Source organism: Camponotus vicinus, unplaced genomic scaffold, assembly GCF_025532165.1.
Source record: "Camponotus vicinus isolate PSW18456_S1 unplaced genomic scaffold, iyCamVici1.0 SCAF_3, whole genome shotgun sequence".
Taxonomy (NCBI): Eukaryota; Metazoa; Arthropoda; class Insecta; order Hymenoptera; family Formicidae; genus Camponotus; species Camponotus vicinus.
This window is the reverse complement of record NW_028141967.1, coordinates 23,127,071-23,144,380: the sequence shown is the minus strand read 5'-3', so window position 1 is coordinate 23,144,380 and position 17,310 is coordinate 23,127,071. Positions and strand designations below refer to the sequence as shown.

Below are 17,310 nucleotides of genomic sequence, written 5' to 3'. Positions count from 1 at the left end.
ATGAATAATATATGAAGATATCGATCGTTGTTTTTCTCAATTATTATAAGGCAGTCTGGTACATACATATATAGTCTGAGCCAATAATTACGCGTTAAAATGCGAAGGCAACGATAAGTAGCATTCCTAAAACTCATAAATACGTGTAATTTCAATAATATGCGACGTTATTGCTTGTAAATTACGCGGGAACAAATTTGGCAGAATTTATCACTGTGTATTTTATACATAATGTATATTAATCTCTCTCTTTTGGAGGAATCAGGATTATGCCTTATTATAATAAAAATGTATTATAAAAATATATATACATACTCGAAAAAGAGCATAATCTGATTAAAAATGCATTAACTTATCATCACGTGTACATTGTCTGGAACATGGTTGCGATGAATGAAAATGTTGATGCTTTCGTAATATTAAAACTACAAAAGACACAATTGCAGTAGTCTTTTAAAGACATGTATGTAAAATGACATTTTGGCAGCTGACATAGAAGTTATATGAAGAGAAAGAATGAATCATTAGTGGATATTAATAAGTGCTTCCCTCTTTGTTACTATGACAGGAAAAACTACAATTATAATACGCTCTTTCTCTCGTAAAAAGGGCTGTAGATATTGATATTTTTAGCATTTATTTTATAGTAAAATTGAATTTTTTGAATCTATGCACAACATCGACATGAGAAAACTTTCATGCTCGATTCAACATCAATATTGCATATGCGATCCATTGTAAATTGTTTAAGGGTTCGTTAATTGTGTAAATTAAAAGAAATTAATATTTACTATATATTACATGATATTATACGATTATCGTAAGTCGGGCAGCGAAGCATCATTAGCATTTGATTATATTACTTACTAACAATGAAATGCATATCCTTCGACATAAATGTTTATGGAATTATTATCACATCATAATTAATTGTAAGCAGTAATCATTACTACATTATTGTGTTATACATATAATCACGTGTTCACATCACAACCGTTCTTCTTAGATTAGTTTATCTTTGCTACATGATATTGAAATATTTTACTTGTTACAGAAATTGATATATACAAAAATTATAGATGCCTGAATTATTATTTATTGTATATATATATATTGAAAAAAAGAAAAATATTTATCTCTCATCACTTCTCAACATATTGATACAAAAATTACAAGTTGAAATTATTTCAAGTTCAGTGGCAAAGTTAAGTATTATACTCGTACATACGAATATATTCTTTACAAAATTACATAGTATTAGTGTATCACAAAATTAAATCCCAGAAGCAATTGATACAATAGAAGCTATTTTATAAATACAAAGAGAAAAGCATCATGTCGAATAATTATTCAATTGTTTTGCTCTGTAAAGTTAGCTCAAAGAAATCATGTTCTCTAATCAGAGAAAGAGAAGAGCTTTCGCGCGAGTACCAGAGACTGAACTACATATGTAAAGGCAAGTGGTCCTTTACATTTTCCATTATTTGAGCATTTTATATGAGGCAAGATGTTCAACACATAGGCAGGGATGTATTTTTCAAATGTGAAAATATATTGTATAAATATATAAGAGAAAAATCGTTTTAGTCAATTCGCAAGTTAGAGGATCATCAGCCGATTATTATGACAGTGTTATACAGGGATACACATGTACAGTTTAGTGTTATAAAACCCTTTGTAAAACTTAAAGTTAACACAATTCGCGCGACATCGCACCTATTGAAATTAATTTTCTTTTTGCTGATGAATTTTTCAATATGTTGCGCAACAATTATGTTATTATTCCTCGTTATTTTATTTACGCGCGTTAATATTGTTTATGTTAGACTGATTGAACGCGAGTATCATTATCTATTTTTGTTAGATATTTATTTTATGAATCTGACATTTATTTCATATGACTATATTATGAATTATTTAAAAAAAAACTTAGATAAAAGTTAAAGTGAAGATAAGAATTTAACTATGAAAGATCCCTTTAATATACCTGTATATTTTAATCGACAAACATCTTATGTAATAAACATTTGAAATTATGTTTTATACTAATACATATCAATATTAATCGCGCGTATAAAATATACATATATATATAATCTGATATATAACATTTCAAATGAAATTTATATTTGATCAAGCATTTATTAATCCTCGAATGTGAATCATAGCAAAGTAATATAATGCTTAGTATTTATATGCGATCCGATATTTAAATAGCTCAGTTGTTGATTTTTGAGACTCTGACTTGGCTAGACCTAATAATTTTATTGTAATTATTGTTTAGATATTTATATATCTACTTTATATATATACAGACTTATCGTTATTAAATGGTAATTGGTGCTGGTGTTAACACTGAATATTAATGGTAGCATCATTTATCTTTTCATTAATATAATTACCTCTCTACCTATTCCTATCTATTCTAGTAAAAATAATTGGAATAAAATTTTTTTATCGACTATTTTTATCTCTCAGTTTTGTCATTTTATTATTTTGTGTATATTATATGAATGGTCTCAATTACTTGTTATTATATTATTTTATGATTTTAGTAATTAAATTCAATGTAATGTCGTATATCCTTGCAGATTTATGTATATTTTCCTCAATATAAAAAATAATGCTATATCTCTTTGGAAATGGTTTATTAACAAAACATTTTCGTGTAATCTCGTTTTATGATATAAAAAGATTCAATGGATACATTTATATTTGCAAGAATCTGTAGAGGATACACACAATTAATGTTAAATAACAAACACAAATAATGTTGTAAAGTTTTTATTTTCTTCCTATAGTCATATTGATTCATGACAGAAGCAAGAAATCATGTAAATTTCATTTCATTTCTTGGAAAATACATGAAAATAAATTTTTATACTATGGGAAAACAGGACCTTTAACAAAATTACCTGTATATATATATTATTGAGGCGAATTCAAGAAACAGTTCCTGAAGAGTCTATTCTCTACAGATTTATATATTAATGCCATTAAAATTGTTTATTTATGCATAAATCTGTAGAGAATAGTATCTGCCAATGTTAAACATTATCAAATATAAATAGGGGCATATAAAAAATAATTTTTTTCCTTATGTATTTTCCGAGAAAATAATTCACATACTTTCTCACTTGATATCATGATGCAATGTCAATGAAAGATCAGGAATACAAAGAAATTTTACTTTATACAGAAAACTTATTAGTTCTCCCTATAAAGTAAAAAAACCTATAGAAATATTTTCAAATAAGTTTATAAAAAGATATTTATAATTTTACCTTAATTTTAAATGATACATATCTATATATATAGAAGAGACAAATTTTTATTCAGCAACGTGTTTCGATTTTTTTTTCTTTTTCTTTTTCTGTAAAGATGTATCCACTTCTACTTCGCCGTTTTCAATATGTCCATTTTCCTGGCCATTTTCGAGCACTTTGCTTTTTCTCTTTTTCTTTTTTTCTTTCTTCTCTTTTTCCATAGTAGCCAACATATGTGCTGTTTCTTCTAGTGCTTCTCTCATCACGTCTAAATTTTTCTTTGGTTCCTTACCAGTTGTAAAATACACTAATCTGTCTTCTACTTGCTGTCGTAATTTTTCCCCAAATATTTTCAATGGTGTTTCAGTAAAACAGTCAATTCGAGAAGCAATAGAGCATTTATTCGCCAGATATCTTGCGATTCGACCTCTATTTTTGGTACCAGCACGACCAATAAATGTGGAATGGAACAAAAGTCCATATTTCGGGGTATTTGCTTTACCACGGCTTTTTAATGCTCTGAATAGAGCTTTTTCTGCTCCCAATATCTGAACAGTAGAGGCTGGAGCCTTTGCTAAATTAGTTAGTGATCCAGCGTGTGCTATTAATCTGGCGCCGACTTGATCTCCGATTAAAGTAGCTAGATTTGGTGCCACTCCTTCCATTTTTGATGTTAAATATCTAGACATTTTCTTTCTATAGTCTACTAATGCGACAACACGTTTAGCAAACTGTTGAACATTCATCAAATCAGTCGCATTTATATCCATTCCCATGGATGACTTGGCTGCATTGACGATCATCTTTGCTTTTGCATCATCCATAACAACTTCTTCTAATGCAGATATCTTGTCGTCCGTTAATTCTTTTCTGTTTTGTAACACTTGTGCTACCCTTGCATATATATAATTTTCTGGAACTATCTTTGAAAGTTCTGGAAAGTGATAGCTATACCATTCACTAGAATCAAAACAAAGATAAAAGTTACTTTCTACTATTTTCGAGTTTATTTATTTCCAACATATTCAAATATAAAAATACTATACATACCGTATACGCATGCTGAAGGTATTAATATCTTTGTCTAATTGATCCAGTAAAGTTATGCTCTGTATGATCATATTATCTACTCGATTCACATTGAATTTAACTTTAGCTCTCGAGTAACTATGTCCAAGACCTTTTTGCGCAGTTATTGAATCTTCAGGAGTAAAGCCTTTCACCAAATGATCAAAATGATATCTAATTCCTCTAATGATCTCAGGGACAGCATTGAGATGATCGCATTTTATATCTAAAGTTTCAGTGATACTAGCACCGAGTTTAGGATCTGCAACACCAAGGATACTATCCTTGGTGAATTCATGAGAGGAAGAATCTAAAAAAAGTTTCAGGTGCTCCGAGACAATCCCTTCGGAAATATTGTTGATATTTTCAAGAGCAGCCAGTCCTGACTTGAAAGGTGCAAATCCAACGAGGTTCACGACATTACGGAAACGCGATAGATCTGTTATAGATTGTTCCACTTGAGGCAACAACATTCCAATCTCTTCGAATTCTTTAATACGAAATAGAGCATATCCAGTGGCATGTTCAAACAGAATGAAGAGCTTCGACTGTAAAGCAAAGAATTGACTTTAGTAATATTTTATAGGATATTTATTTTTTTTGTTTCTACATGCTAGCATGAACATTCTAGAAAAAGTCTACCTTAATTTCTCTCAACGTCTTACAAATCACAATGTAACATTTATGATTTTTGTTATTATTCCATCGTTATTTTTTATATTATTTTGTAATTATTTTTCTCTTTTAATTAATAAATAAATTAATAAAATAAATATCACACATATATGAACACAATAAAACATGTTCATTTCGATTCAAGGTTAGGATTACCATAATTTGTAAATAATAATCATTTTTAGAGTAATGATTATATCTTAAATATAGCCAAAATTACAATCTGACAAATACATGTCTCAATTTTGGACCTAAAGACTGCTAACGTACGCGAAATTTATATAATATCCGTGTAAAATTCAACGAGTCGCCACATGCTTGTGTATCGACACGATGTAACATGCGATCAACATAACTTAATGTATTAAATAGAAAAAATATAATTCGAAACGGATTGTCAAATTATTACATAACGTAAAAGTTGTGACTTACCATTTTGTAATAATTCTATATCTTTGTATTTTGTATTTTACAAAGATTTCCAAGCATATCTAAGCTTATCATCCAACTAAAACGGATGTGAAGTGTGAAATAGCACATTCAGTCACAGATGGCGTGGGCATGTGAGTAATGAACGTGACGTACTTTCCGTTATTTAAAACAATTTATATTACATCTCACAGATGATATCGAGTTAAAAAAATATCGCATATATAAATGTATTAATTATTTTAAAAATCATTGATATCGAAATGAATAATAATAATTATATCGATTTCGATAAGACAAGAAGCAAAAAAAGCTTTACAATAGTCTCAGAATTTTTTTATCGTGTAGGTGATCTTAATTTAATAATTTCTTTTTTATTAAACATTGCAAGAAAATGATTTCAGACTTTTAGATTCATTTTTCATTCTGGAATAGTTCAATATAATGGGCGCGATTTACGATACACCTTATATAATATCACACAAAACTGAAACATTTTTTTAAATGTATAGACGCTTCTTTATTTCTATACTTTTTATTTTTCGTGAATGATACCCTGGCGAAAATAAATATCGGAGCGTAAGTCGAATGTAAGGAAAGAGTAACAGAAGAGTAACATGAAGCGTTAACACTTCGTTTACGTTTCGTTGTTTCAATTTACGCCTCCTAGAAGCTTCGTTTACACTTCTGTTACTCTTTCCTTACATTCGACTTACGCTCCGATATTTATTTTCGCCAGGGTATGTTTATACTCTATTGTTTACGATATGTTTTCTTGGCTGTTTGTTAATCTGTTGATACTAAAAGTCTTGATCCAGCATCCATGTCGCGTAAAATGATTCCCGACAATAATCGAATCGCTTTTAGATTTTATGTATATCGCATTTCGATCGAGTTAATTTATTTTCAAACGCATATTTCTAATGATTTCGTGATTTTTCAGATTTATAAAAGACACGAGATGAGAAGAATGTCACAAGTTTAAATCGAACGGTGGAAAATCCAAATCTGCGATTTTTGACGACATCCTCCGATGGAGACGTTGCTGTTCAAAAAAGTCAACATGTTTATTCCCGCCAAATTTAGTCACTTCAGGAAACCGGACATGCGTGTTGCCAACAATGATGTGCGACGTAATTAATCGCCCGCGTTTTTTTCAGTTGACATTCGGATCAATGTATGTATATATATTGTCAACATCGTTGAAGGTCCGCGATTATTTTCTATCATTTCGCATCGCGTATCTATGCAAACGATTGGACATTTAAATTAACATGCATTATCTTGTAAAAATACTTTTACTCTGGAACGTATAAATCTGAATGAAAAGAAGGAAAGAGAGAGAGAGAAAGATCATTGCAAATGATAAATCTTTCCCAGCTATCATCGTATTGCGACTATAAAAACAAGGTAAGATCTGGATTATCATCCAATTCTTACTAATTATGACTACTTAATTTTTATGTGCTGTCAATCTTTTCTTTACGAAAGAATATTATAGTATAAACTGCGATACATTCTGCATGAAAATATGTATATTTATGAACGGTTTACACAAACATTACAAGCTTTTTCTGCGATTCCATGTACGTCAATTTCATACATTTCGTTCCGTCTGCACGGATCATTTCATTGTGTATCAAACCGTAAATAGATACATTAATTAATAATCGAATCAGCTGGCACCTCTTGGAACAAGAAGACCGCTCGTATCTTGTCCAGCAATCGAGATCCGCGCGCAAAACGTCAAGTTGGCAACGAGTAAGCAATGCTGAGTCGTAGTGCAATCGCCAGAGTTTCGCCATGATTTCCGGCCGCGCAATACATACGCTTATACATACATGCGTATATACTGTGGGGGGGTGACAGGTGTGAGGATATCGTACTTAGCGTTGTATGTATGTACATATGTCTCGTGTGTGCGGCGGCTGGTGACATTACGCGCTCTCCCGCGATATCATCGTGTTATCAATTTACGCGGAATGACGGAAAGTCGCCGATCGGCGACGTCGCCGAGATTCGCCGCTTGACGTCGGCGAAATCCCCCCCGGGTCGAGCGTGCGCGCGAGGGCGCGCGCGCGCACGTTGATTGGCACGAGACGAGCGTACTATTCCACACTGATATATATACCGCGTGTGCTACTTGGCGCGCGTCTCATTCCACGGTGTGCCGTTTGTATCTTGTTCCACGATCGGATTTCGTTCGGCTTGTGGCCTGTGGCTGTGACCGAGCTCCTCGCGGCAGGGAAGTCATCGTCGTTATTGTCATCATCATCGTCGTCGTCGTCGCCGCGCGTGGAAAGTCATCGCGATGCCGCTTCTACGCAAACAACCGTTCCAGCGTCTCTACGTCTCGTCCGACTTTAGGGACGACGACGAGGTGTATCATTGCGAGGTTACCAATGAGATATTCAAGAACTACAAGTGAGTTAAGTTCGCGAGGTGAATCGATTAATCCCGCTGATTCTTGCTCGCGACGACGTTGCACTATCGTGCAACCGGAGGTAGAATATTGCCGTGTTAGAGTAGAACGTATTTGTTTATAGCGCGAACTGCAAACTCTTGTTCTACCGCTGCATACAAATTATGCATGCACGTCAATTACCGGAATTAACTTTGTTGGATCGTGTAGGACTTGATAATCCAATCGCGAAGGTTTCACCGGAGGCTTGTTTATAACGAAATTTATGTTGACATTGGTAAAAATCTATTGATGCGTTCTCGGAAATAAGTCCTCTAATTTTATTCAAAAATCGAAAGGCGGATTACATGTCCCATTTTATTATTTTCTTTCCTGAGCAAAATGGGGCAATCTCTTAATTTCATCTAATTAGAAAATATATCTGTGTATATCTATATGTTTAAATAAAGATACATTAGATATAAATTAAAGATTAAAATTTCTGTGTATTATTGCTAGATAAGTGGACCTCTTTTGTTGTTTTATAAAAGATCTGTTTCATAATTTTTTTCTTTAAAAATATAGTAATAATTAAAAATCATCAAAGTTGTCATATCATTATATTTAAAAACATGATTTAAACAGTTGTTTATTATGTGCATTGATATTATAAAATGAAGGTTTTTTTATTAAATATATGTAAATTATATTAATGTAAATAAATTATTTAATAATTATATTTAATTAACTTATATTTATAAATGTTTTAAAATTTTTTCCTTATAAATTATTGAGTTTATTTCTTTTCTAAATTTATATTTTTTAATATAAATCTTTATAATTGATAAATTAAAATTTCAAATAAAAATATGTACATAAAAGATTCTTGTATATGTTATATACTATATACTATGTTATAATATATATTTTATGAATTCTATTACAGTGAATTTTGCGAGCGAATTATTTTGTGCAACTCGCTTATATGGTCGTGCAGTATCACAGGCAGAACCAATATGACGTTTGAAGAAGCTTTACAATGCGAAGAAAATGCAAAGAAGAGCTTGAAAGAATTTCCAATGGAGGTATAGACATTGTAATTTTGTATAAAATATGATGAATTAGCATTGTTGAATATGTTTATAAATCATTATTTCATATTTTTCAGTTACGAATCCCTATATTATACCTTGCTAGTAAAACAAATAGATCTTCTTTCAATGAGATGGTTGAAGATGTTTTCCAATTTGCGAGAGATCGTTATTTTGTGGGAGAAATGGTAGAGGCTAGCTTTACTGAAGAATCTTGGTGTGATTGTCATGTTCTTCAAGTTATTGTACCTACAGAACAGCAAATTAAGGCATACATGAATGAAAATGGCAGGTAAATATAATCTAAATTATCTTAATCTTTATTAAATTATTTTTCACTATCAATTTTTAGCTTCATTACTGAATATTTTAGGAATCTACAAGAACAATATTATCATCCACCAGCAAAATTATTTCGTTATGAAGTAGAACAATTAGATTCTGGAGATTCTGATGTCAGCCAACTCATGATAGTAGAAGCATCTCAAGTCAGAAGACAAAAACAACATTATAGCAGAGAACGTAATAAAATATTCCTTCGGCAACTCTGTGAACAAAATGATAGCGGTATATGGGTTGTCAAGGTTAATACAGAATATTAAATAATTGTCTAGAAACATTTATCATCCTTGTTAAGATGCAATTTTTATTTCATTGTTGTAGGAAAGTGTCTTGGAAAAATATGGAATTAACAAAGTACGTTTTGATACTATTTTTGCTGGCACACTTCCAGATTTTACAGTGCGTGTAAAAAAGTCTGTCAAACAGAAACAAGAATCTATAGATAAATTTCTCACCTCAGATATATCAAAACAAAAAACATTCGAAAAATCGGATCCATTGAAAAAAGTTAATGACAGTAGAAAAACGAATGACACGGGAGCAGTGAAAAAACATCGAAAACCAAGGTAAAAATTATTCAGAATTTGTTTTAAAGAATTTTTGTTCATTTAATATTTTTTAAATGTTTTCAAATATTTATCAACAGAACAAATGGCAAATTTAAAGAAGAACTTAAAGCAAAAGCTTTGGAAGAGAAAGCAAAACGTAAAGCAGAAAGAGTGTTGAACAGTGAGCATAAGAAGGAGAAAAAACAAAAGTTAGCAGCTTTGGCTGCATACATGAAACAGTGGAATAAACCGAGAGAAGATCTCGAATGCGAAGATCTTTGTCCTATTCCTGAACCTACTATTATTAAATGCAACATACCAAACGAAAAATTTGGAGACTTTGTTATGATATCGGAATTTCTTGAATTTTTCAATGAAGAATTAGAAGTGTCGGTATATTTTCCAGGAGGTTTCAATCTCGAATTGTTGGAAAAAATATTATTGACCAAAGAAGCATCTGGTCCTTGGAGTGACCTGTTACAACTGTTATTATCAAATATATTTAAATATCAAGCAGGAGAAGATAATGAAATTGATGCTCAAGCATCTACCTTGCTGGATGGTATTAGTCCTTATGAAGGTGCATCATCGATGGCAAAAGCTGTAAAACTTGCTACTATAGCTTCTAGATGGTGTACAACTTATCAGGGATGCAAACTATCAGAACTTACATTAGATCACATAACTTTGAGTGAAATTTTGAGACAACATTTATTAAGTTCCGGAGGACGCATAAGCGAAGCAGCTTCTAAGTGGCGATATTCTCAAAAGGGTGTGTATATGTATGATATATATTATTTAATTTATTTAATATTTAATGTTTTTCTTTTATAACATTATCTGTTGTAGGTGGCTATACAAATTTTGACGAACCAGCGCTCCTTTTGAGAATAAATGATGATTATCTTTTGCGATTATTAGGTCATCGAAATGTATGCGAACTTGATTTAGATGACAAAATAAAAATCGTCACATGTCTGATCAATCAATTGCTTACTTTTGCATCAATACGTGACGCAATCGAAGAGCGATATGATAAATTACATCAAGCAAAAAAAGAGTTAAAGTTGTTTTTGCTTGCTGAACAAAAGAAAGAAAAAGAGGAAAAAGAAAAGATGCGGGAACGCGAGAAAGAAGGAAAAGTCGAAGAAGAAGAACCAAAATTGAAAAAGATTACGCGTGGCAATTATGAAGAAGAAAAGAAAAAAGAAGAATATGAAAACAAACTTAAAGAATTGCAGCAAGCATCAAGAGATGACAAGATGATGCTTTACCTGGGCTCAGATAGAGCTCATCGAAGATATTGGAGATTTATATCTATACCAGGTATGTTTCTAAATACATATTTTCATAAAATGTTAAGTAGAAATTAAATGGGAGAGATTAAAAATTGAATTAAATTAAAAGGATTAAATTTCTATTGATTATCGATTTTTTTTGTAGGATTATTTGTAGAAAATGATGAACGCTGGCCTGGAAGTTGTCTTCCTGAGGGCACTCCACACCACCCAGAATTGCAAGATAAGGAGGCTACGTATGCATATCTAAGAAATAAATTTGAGGATGAATTTAGCGACAAAGAGAACAGTTTCAAAAAATCAAAGAAGTCACCGAAGAAAATTCTGTCTTCGGATAAAAATGGAGTCAAATCGCCACGCAAGGAAACGAATTCTCGAAAGGAATTTAAGCAAGATCTCATTAATATTAAAAAGAGCTTAGTACTATGTACAGGAGATAAAGATTGTCCTGTTCATTGCAAGAGATCACTGGTTACCTGGAGCTTTTATGGAAATGCAGAAGATATACAAGCACTAATAGATAATTTGAGCACAAGGGGGATCAGAGAGAGCGAGCTTAGAAATAATCTTTTGCAAGAGATGGACAATTTGCTTCTTGTTATCAATGATTGTCCTAAATACAGATTAAATCCTGACGTTGTAAGTATATAATTTTGTATAATTAAGTAGATATACTTATATATCTATTTTCGTGCTACACAATTACATGCGATTAAAAGACAAAAAATAAATAGATTTTCACGTGTAGTTTTCAGATTCTAATAAAGGTCAGACCAATAAGATGAATAAAAAGAATAAATACGAGAACGCGAATTTGAATTTTCCTTCAGATGTGGCGGTCGACGAAGTAATGGAAATGACGCTGAGAGATCATATTTTAGATTTTGAAGACAAAATCAATGCAGGTTGTTTGGGATCTCTTAAGATCATCGATCGCACAGTCTGGAGAAACGCGATCAATAAGAGAAGTTATGACAAACAATGTGATAAACTGATGTGTGCGGGTAGTGAGATAGACATAGATATACCACCCTCTAATACATTGATAGATAAGATAAAGAATGAATCTAAACATAGTAGACCCGGTACTCCCGATTCCGAAGTCGGAAGCATTAATATAAAGACTTATAGAGATCCAGGAATGTACTTAGGTTTACCCAGTGAAGATGAAATGCCTATCGATCAAAAACAACAGGCGGCTATCAAGCAGATGGCTTGTGCTATTTTACAATTGTCTCACGCTATAGAACAGAGATACTTGCAGAGACCGCTCGGACCCGATCAGAAGGATAAGAAATGGTCGGGCGAAGAAGCTCGGGAGAGATGGGAACAATCGTTGATAGCGTCGACCAATTGGTCTCAGTTATTCGTTCATTTGAGTACTTTGCATAATAGCGTCGCGTGGGACAGAAGCGCATTGAATGCTCAATGTCGCATATGTCGAAGGCGTAGAGACGCGGAGAACATGTTGCTTTGTGATGGATGCAACAGGGGACATCATCTCTATTGTCTAAAGCCAAAACTTAATGTAATTAATAGTTTACATTGATTGATAGATCGATATTATCATTTCGATCTTATTTATCATTATTATTATCGTTATTTATTTAGGCTGTACCGGCAGGAGATTGGTTTTGCACAGCGTGTAGACCACCGGAGATAAAACTCAAAGAAAAAGCTCAAAGACGGAAAAGATTCGAGGATGAAATTGAGGATGAAGTAATATTGACCAAAGAGACGCGACACAATCGGGCGAAGCGCATACCTCACAGCGATGATGAAAATGATCAAGAAGACGATGAAGATGATGAAGATAGTGAGGAAGATATGTAAGTTATCTTTTTATATTAACTTTTTTTTTCCCCTAACTTGTGTTTTTTATTTTCCTTTTCAGAAATGTGCGCCTAGAAAACTTATGCGCATTGTGTAAAAATGGTGGAAAGTTGATCTCCTGTGACACATGTCCAAACCATTATCATTTAGAATGCGTAGAACCGCCGTTGTCGAGAGCTCCTAGAGGAAGATGGTCTTGTTCTAAATGCAAGCCTAGAAGAAGGAATGTAACAAAAGGTAATGGAAGATCTTAAAAATCTTGTTCTTCTTCTTTCTATTATAATTGAAAATTTTTCCAATTTACTGCCTCTTGAAGTTATAGAAAGATAAAAGTGTGGTAAGAATATATTAGAAAGTTTCTTAGCGTTAAAATTATGTTGATAGTGAGGGGGCGTGAAAGGGAAAGAGACAAGGAGAGGCTGTGCGCAGCAGCAGCACGCTCTCGCATCCATGGCTTTGCCAAGAGCCTCCTCACTACAGAATCCACAGACTGGGATGGTCTGTATTGTATCCCTCTCTTTTTACTGTGTGTATACGTGTGCAGCATCTCCCATTCATGGCTAATTCTCCTTCTTTCTTTTTTTGGAAAGCACTGCACGTTAAAATAATGGGTCTGTTCATTATTAATTTATCTGGATATTTTTCATAATTTTGTACTATTTTGAAATATATGAACAATAAGGTATTAGAAATCTCTCCCTCTATCAATAATTTTTTAATAATACATCAATAATTATTTCTCTTTTCTATTAAAATTGAAATTATTATGTGGACAGACCTTCTAATACAGCATTATACATCCTTATACATATAAATATTTGATTTTATCATGGCAATGAAACTTCTGTTGCTAACTCATATATCATAAAAATGTCAGCTATCAATAGAATTCTTATTTTTTAGCATAGGCTTGTAAATTTAACATTGAATTGAGATAAAAAATATAATATGCATTAGTTAAATATAGAACTTTTAAATGTACAGATAGCAGCGCATCAGATGATACCGAACCAAGACAAACACGACGTGCGACAAAAAGGGCTGCCGAAATTGAACACGAGGAAGACAAAAATTCAATCAAAGGATCTATGGCTAAATTGCAAGAATTATTGACCGACATTAGGCATCATAGAGATTCATGGCCGTTTTTGTCGCCCGTCACAAAGGATGAAGTCCCAGATTATCACGATATCATTTCTAATCCGATGGACTTTGGAACAATCAAATACAAACTCGGTAACGGCGACTACGAAACGCTAGATAAATTCTTTAGCGATTGCCAGCTGATTTTTGAAAACTGCAGATTGTACAACAAGGAACATAGTTCTGTCTACAAGTATGTATCAACATTTTTGTTATTTATTTCACACAAGTTCGGATGCCAGAGACTACAATATTAATTAATATGCAGGATTATTAATTTATTTACTTCACGCTATTAACAATAGTACACACATACACAGGTACATATATTTTAATTAACATTATACGATTACTAACAACAAAAGAATAAATTAGCATCTCTATATCAGTTTTTGTATCATTTGTATATACTAACGGCTTGACACATAGGTAGTTTTTAAATGATTCAAGTTAAATTGATAGAATATCACAAATATAAATCTGCACATACGGTGTTTAGACATATAGTTGGATAAAAAAGAAAAAAGTTATCATTACACAAAATGCTAGATTATATAAAAGATTAGATGATTAAATGTAATTATTTTTGATTATTCAGTGAAAGGAATCTCTCTGTTCTTACATCTGTTTATAAAGCTTATAAAGTGCGTTAATTCTGTAACCTTTATATCCCAAATAAGGCTTCGCTGTTGTGTTGATCTTGAAGTAATCTTTGGCCTCCGAACCATTTTAGGAATACATATATAAAGAGCGAGACTATGTTTTGTTAAAAATAGTTACGTGTACAGTGCAGGTATGCGATTACGCAAGTACTTTGAGAAGCGCTGCAAAGAATTAGGTTTGAATTTCAATGAACTTTCCCAAGAACCCAAAGTTAAGAGGGCAAGATTTGACGAAGATAATGAAGAAAATTGCACATCGGATAGCGAGGACGAAAGCGAAGCACAGAAGAGAAGATAGAATAAAAAATATATATATATATACTTTAGCATAGAGTGCATACTCGTGAGATTAAAAAATCTGGTACCGCTCAAGAAGTTTATATATTTTGAACTTAGCATATGGACTTACATACCGATAATCGATCACGAGCGGTATACAGACTCAGTATGTAGCTCAAAATATTTTATAAATTAAATACTTTTTTTCACAGTGAGAAATGAGAAATTATATTGATAACTCATGGAATAGTACAACTGAATGAAAATTACTTTGCAAAATCAATGGTATTATATATACTATAATAGCATATAATGATAAAGATCTTTTTTTCTTCTCTAAAGTCGGTTTCTTCGAGGCTTGTTATAATAAAGATGTATGCAGTATTATTTGCAAAAGTGCATATGCATAATAGCACTACATATAATTTTAGATGCATTGCACACAAGTACACAGAGTTTTACAGCAACATATATGCTCATTAGTTTCATTGGCTTCATTTAAAAAAAAAAATTTTTTATAGATATATATAGATATAGAAACAAAAAAAATTTTCAATATATATTCTCACATTGATAATTATTTATTATTTTAGTGTTATTTACGCATACGCATTCTCACATGTACACGCGCGCGCGCGCACACACACACACACACACACACACACACACATATATACATCAGTACATTCTTTATAATAATTGTATTAAGGATCGTTAACTATATATGATGAACTATAAATTTTATCAATTTTTTTCTCGAAATCTCTGTTATATGCAAGATTTAATTAAAATACAGTTTTCAGGAAAATGCATTAAATCAAATGCCATTAGCAAATTTATGTTTGTAGATTCAGACAATAAAATTGGATACTTTTGTACTGCGTGTTCTATATAACTATTGTCAAACTAAAAATTGTTATATCAATATTGCCCATATTTTATGAAAATTTTTTTTCCATCAATGGTACTTATTTTATTCCATGTGTATCTTTGTTTTGTAATATTTTACGCTTTCAGGATAGAGTTATGTAAAAGTATGGTACAAAATACTATCGATTGTACAGCATTTGCAAAAAGAAGAAAAAAAAATTTCTTTTTAATCATGTATATTTTATACGATTATTTTGATAATACATAAATCTTGAATAAATTTTTTAAAGTAGTCTTCTCTGCCTTTCCTGCAAATTATCTCGCATAGTGAGATTTATTTTTTCTTTCTAATTATATATAGATGTTACAGAGGTTTTTTCTCTTGAACATCTTTTATCTTAATGTATAATTTTCTAACAATTGTATTTCCATTTTAATGATGACCAGTGCTCTCAAACATTTCTCTGTGAATTTTTTCCCATTTCTTGACATTCTCGGGAGAATATGCTAGAAATAGTGATAACAGATTATATGTATGTATTCCATTTGAACAATTGCTGACCTATATAAAATATACTTACATAGCTTTTGTATTTTGTAAAATACCGGAAGTGACACCAATCCACCAATCAATGCAAATTTAAACAACCAACTGTGCTGTATATAATATCTATATGGAAATTGAGAAAGCTTTCCCAAAATAGTATATGGATATTTCATTGGTCGATATTGTGTGCCTTCAGACATGTTGATTGCTGTAATAAATTCCAATTGATATTTGTTTTTATTTATATTTAATAATGTGAATAGACAGAGAACAAGAAATAACAATATCGAGTATTAGATTATTATTAACGAAAAATTTTTGTCAAGTCTAATCAGCTGTATAGATCGATATTTTAATCAAAAATTATATAAGAAAAATTTTTGTTATATATCCAAATAAGAAATACAAAGTGGAGATTCAACACATGATTAATATATATATAACAATATTAATACTGATGAAAAAGAATGGAATAATGATTACAATTAGATGTCACAATTCTAACCCTTGAAGACAAATGATGGACTATGGAAATTTATAATAATATATATGGAACAATCAATATATATCAAGTATTTATTTATCTTCTAGTATTTCGTTTAATAGTATTTTTAAACTACTCACGATATTTGATCCGGGTGACTTTTTAATAAAATTATATAATATATTTGTAGTAAGTATTCGGAGCACAATATGTGACAACCATAGATAAAATAACTAGCATGAGTGGAAACTTAACTTTTTTTTCAGGCAAGATAAAATAGGACAATATTGCGAACTACGGATTGGCTACGCCATATTTTATCGCTCATTCTGATATTCATACGCAAGGATGTGCATATAGGAATATACGATAGA

At 31.6% G+C, this 17,310-nt stretch overlaps 3 protein-coding genes across 5 annotated transcripts; 1 reads left to right on the top strand and 2 right to left on the bottom strand.

The window, feature by feature from the left end:
* Positions 1-2,768: 2,768 nt before the first annotated feature.
* On the bottom strand, positions 2,769-5,579 carry Nop56 (Nop56 ribonucleoprotein). The gene is made up of 3 exons (XM_083094128.1): positions 5,442-5,579; positions 4,317-4,882; positions 2,769-4,226 (listed from the first exon to the last, which is right to left on the bottom strand). The coding sequence occupies exons 1-3, from the start codon at positions 5,442-5,444 to the stop codon at positions 3,332-3,334; spliced, it is 1,464 nt and encodes a 487-aa protein (XP_082950254.1). The 5' UTR covers positions 5,445-5,579; the 3' UTR covers positions 2,769-3,331.
* Positions 5,580-7,240: 1,661 nt separating this feature from the next.
* On the top strand, positions 7,241-15,913 carry Acf (ATP-dependent chromatin assembly factor large subunit). 3 transcript variants are annotated; one of them, XM_083093853.1, is made up of 14 exons: positions 7,241-7,862; positions 8,786-8,924; positions 9,008-9,222; positions 9,304-9,514; positions 9,594-9,838; positions 9,919-10,592; positions 10,670-11,146; positions 11,264-11,757; positions 11,867-12,646; positions 12,730-12,947; positions 13,013-13,188; positions 13,336-13,449; positions 13,936-14,287; positions 14,883-15,913. In XM_083093853.1, exons 1-14 carry the CDS (start codon positions 7,750-7,752, stop codon positions 15,052-15,054), a joined length of 4,380 nt encoding a protein of 1,459 aa, XP_082949979.1. In that variant the 5' UTR covers positions 7,241-7,749; the 3' UTR covers positions 15,055-15,913. The 3 variants fall into 3 exon arrangements, with proteins under 3 accessions (XP_082949979.1, XP_082949978.1, XP_082949980.1); XM_083093852.1 differs by having other exon boundaries at positions 14,871-15,913; XM_083093854.1 differs by lacking the exon at positions 13,336-13,449 and having other exon boundaries at positions 7,243-7,862; positions 14,871-15,913.
* Positions 15,914-16,124: 211 nt separating this feature from the next.
* On the bottom strand, positions 16,125-17,187 carry Roh (reduction of Rh1). Its single transcript, XM_083093869.1, has 3 exons — positions 17,077-17,187; positions 16,487-16,660; positions 16,125-16,412 (listed from the first exon to the last, which is right to left on the bottom strand). The coding sequence occupies exons 2-3, from the start codon at positions 16,650-16,652 to the stop codon at positions 16,339-16,341; spliced, it is 240 nt and encodes a 79-aa protein (XP_082949995.1). The 5' UTR covers positions 16,653-16,660; positions 17,077-17,187; the 3' UTR covers positions 16,125-16,338.
* Between the last annotated feature and the right edge of the window lie 123 nt (positions 17,188-17,310).